At 32.8% G+C, this 2,023-nt stretch overlaps 1 protein-coding gene across 1 annotated transcript; it reads left to right on the top strand.

The window, feature by feature from the left end:
* Positions 1-42: 42 nt before the first annotated feature.
* Positions 43-2,017, top strand: LOC108355856 (1-acyl-sn-glycerol-3-phosphate acyltransferase delta-like; the record flags this gene model as incomplete). The annotated part of the gene is made up of 3 exons (XM_017606989.1): positions 43-215; positions 1,520-1,753; positions 1,841-2,017. Coding segments are annotated over exons 2-3 (358 nt in total), but the record flags the coding sequence as incomplete, so codon positions are not given.
* Between the last annotated feature and the right edge of the window lie 6 nt (positions 2,018-2,023).

Raw genomic sequence — 2,023 nt, 5'->3', positions numbered from 1 at the left:
CATATGTATGTATATGTAAATGTTCATACGTTCGTGCCGCATTGATTTGGCTATTTCGGAGATTGTAAATTCCTTTGTACACACAAACACGAATTGATAACGAAAAAGCAATATATAAATAAATTTTTTTGATAGCTAAGAGTGCGTTTAAAGTTGTTAAAGAATAGTTCACTAACCAATTTGTCACGGATTTTCTTTAAAATTATATAAGCGAGGTAGCAATTTGTTAATTTACTGATTGTGGATATCGAACATAAATACTATACACACAAATGGCAGCGCACTTCCTCTGCCTACTACAGTTTCATCAAATTAGGGTTAAAGTCTAACGTATTTAGAAGCTCTTATTATCATACGAAATTCGGTTAAACATTTTACAATCGGCAATTTATGTTTATTTTGCGAAAAAACGCGTATTATTAAGATAACGGGTTAGACTTTGCTTAGCCATAATAATATGTCACTCTTATCGTAGTTTCTAATTAATACGAATTATTACATAGTGTGAGATGATTGGCGGCGGTAACACAAAGTTCATATTTGATTAATAAATAACATTCGGCCCGCGCAAAGTGACCAGATTAGAATTTTCACAACTCTACCTAGCTTTTGCCATTTAATTTACATGGAAACTTTGGTTTCAGCAGTTGCAAAAAAAGCCTGTTTGGCATTTTTTTTTTGTTTAAAAATGTATCGACTTTTTTTTAAAAATCTATTTAGAAATTTGGCTAATATTTGTCACTTTTTAAAAGTAAATTTAAAGTAACTAAGTATTTGTGTTTTCTAAATACCTTTTCACAAAATTAGAGTTATTTCCCCTAGATTTAATCAAAGAAGGATCCTCTCACACCACAGGCTTTTTTAAAANTTGAAGCAAAGTCACTTTGAAATCGAATTGATTGGGGTTGAAATTCACTCTTAAGTGAAGAAAAATGTTTTCACTTCACCTTTTCACGGAACGAGAATTGGCCTTCAGTTTCTGACCTGGTCACACTTGAAGCGCCGGCAGTTTCTGCACATATCTACATACATACATACATACATATGTATGTACTATTTATGTTTGATAAGCATTTTTATTACTACAATGTCGCTATTGCTAAATGTAGTCATTTTGATACATATTTGCAAATCTATTCAATCGATATTTAATTGAGAATTTATTATAAATGCGAATTTTGCTTTCATCAATTAACGAATGCATAGCGCTCTAATTTTAGTACTTCTAGCTAAATGGTGGCGAGCAGAGATGCACTGATCGCTAATTAGTGTCATTAAAAAGTTAGCGTGAAAGTGAGTTTGAATTCGGTAGTCTGGTTGAATGTGAATTTCATACATATGTACGTATACTTGGCATATGTAATTAACATAAAATTAAATGAAAAAAATAAATTACATAGGCGAAGCCGAAAATGAAAAACGAAAACGCTTAAAGTGGCTCACAAACAAAGCTGCAGAATCTTTTCTCGTGAACTGAATTAGGCAAATCGTTTCAAAATGCATTTTTCTTACTTTACAGAAAACAATTTAATAGAGAACGATACCAGCGAATGATATATCTGTACATAAATCATGTCTTCACTTGGAGAGCTTAAAAAGTTAAGACTGATACACTTATGCATTGCCGTCACTTTCTTCATATCCGGACTGGTGATAAATCTGCTGCAGTTAATATTACATGTGGGATTGAAACCTTTCAATGTTGTGCTCTTTCGGCGCATCATGTACTATCTCTGCTATTCGCTGAACTCACGTAAGTGTTATGCAAACAATATCGAACTGAAATATCTGCCCCCCCGTTCTTCATAATTAAAAACTACTTGATTTTTTCATTATGTAGAACTACTATTTTTCGCCGAGTGGTATTCGAATAGTAAATTACATGTTTATATGGACCCCGATGACTTCAAAAAATACAGTGGTAAAGAACATTGTATGCTTATGATGAATCATGCATATGAAGTCGATTGGCTCGCCGGTTGGATGTTTACCGAAAAGAATGGCGTTTTAGGCAATTGTAAAG

Source organism: Rhagoletis zephyria, unplaced genomic scaffold (genome assembly GCF_001687245.7).
Source record: "Rhagoletis zephyria isolate East Lansing unplaced genomic scaffold, Rhagoletis_zephyria_1.1 Rzeph_scaffold_51106, whole genome shotgun sequence".
NCBI lineage: Eukaryota > Metazoa > Arthropoda > Insecta > Diptera > Tephritidae > Rhagoletis > Rhagoletis zephyria.
Note: the sequence above shows the minus strand (reverse complement) of the source record. Positions and strands in the feature narration are given on the sequence as shown.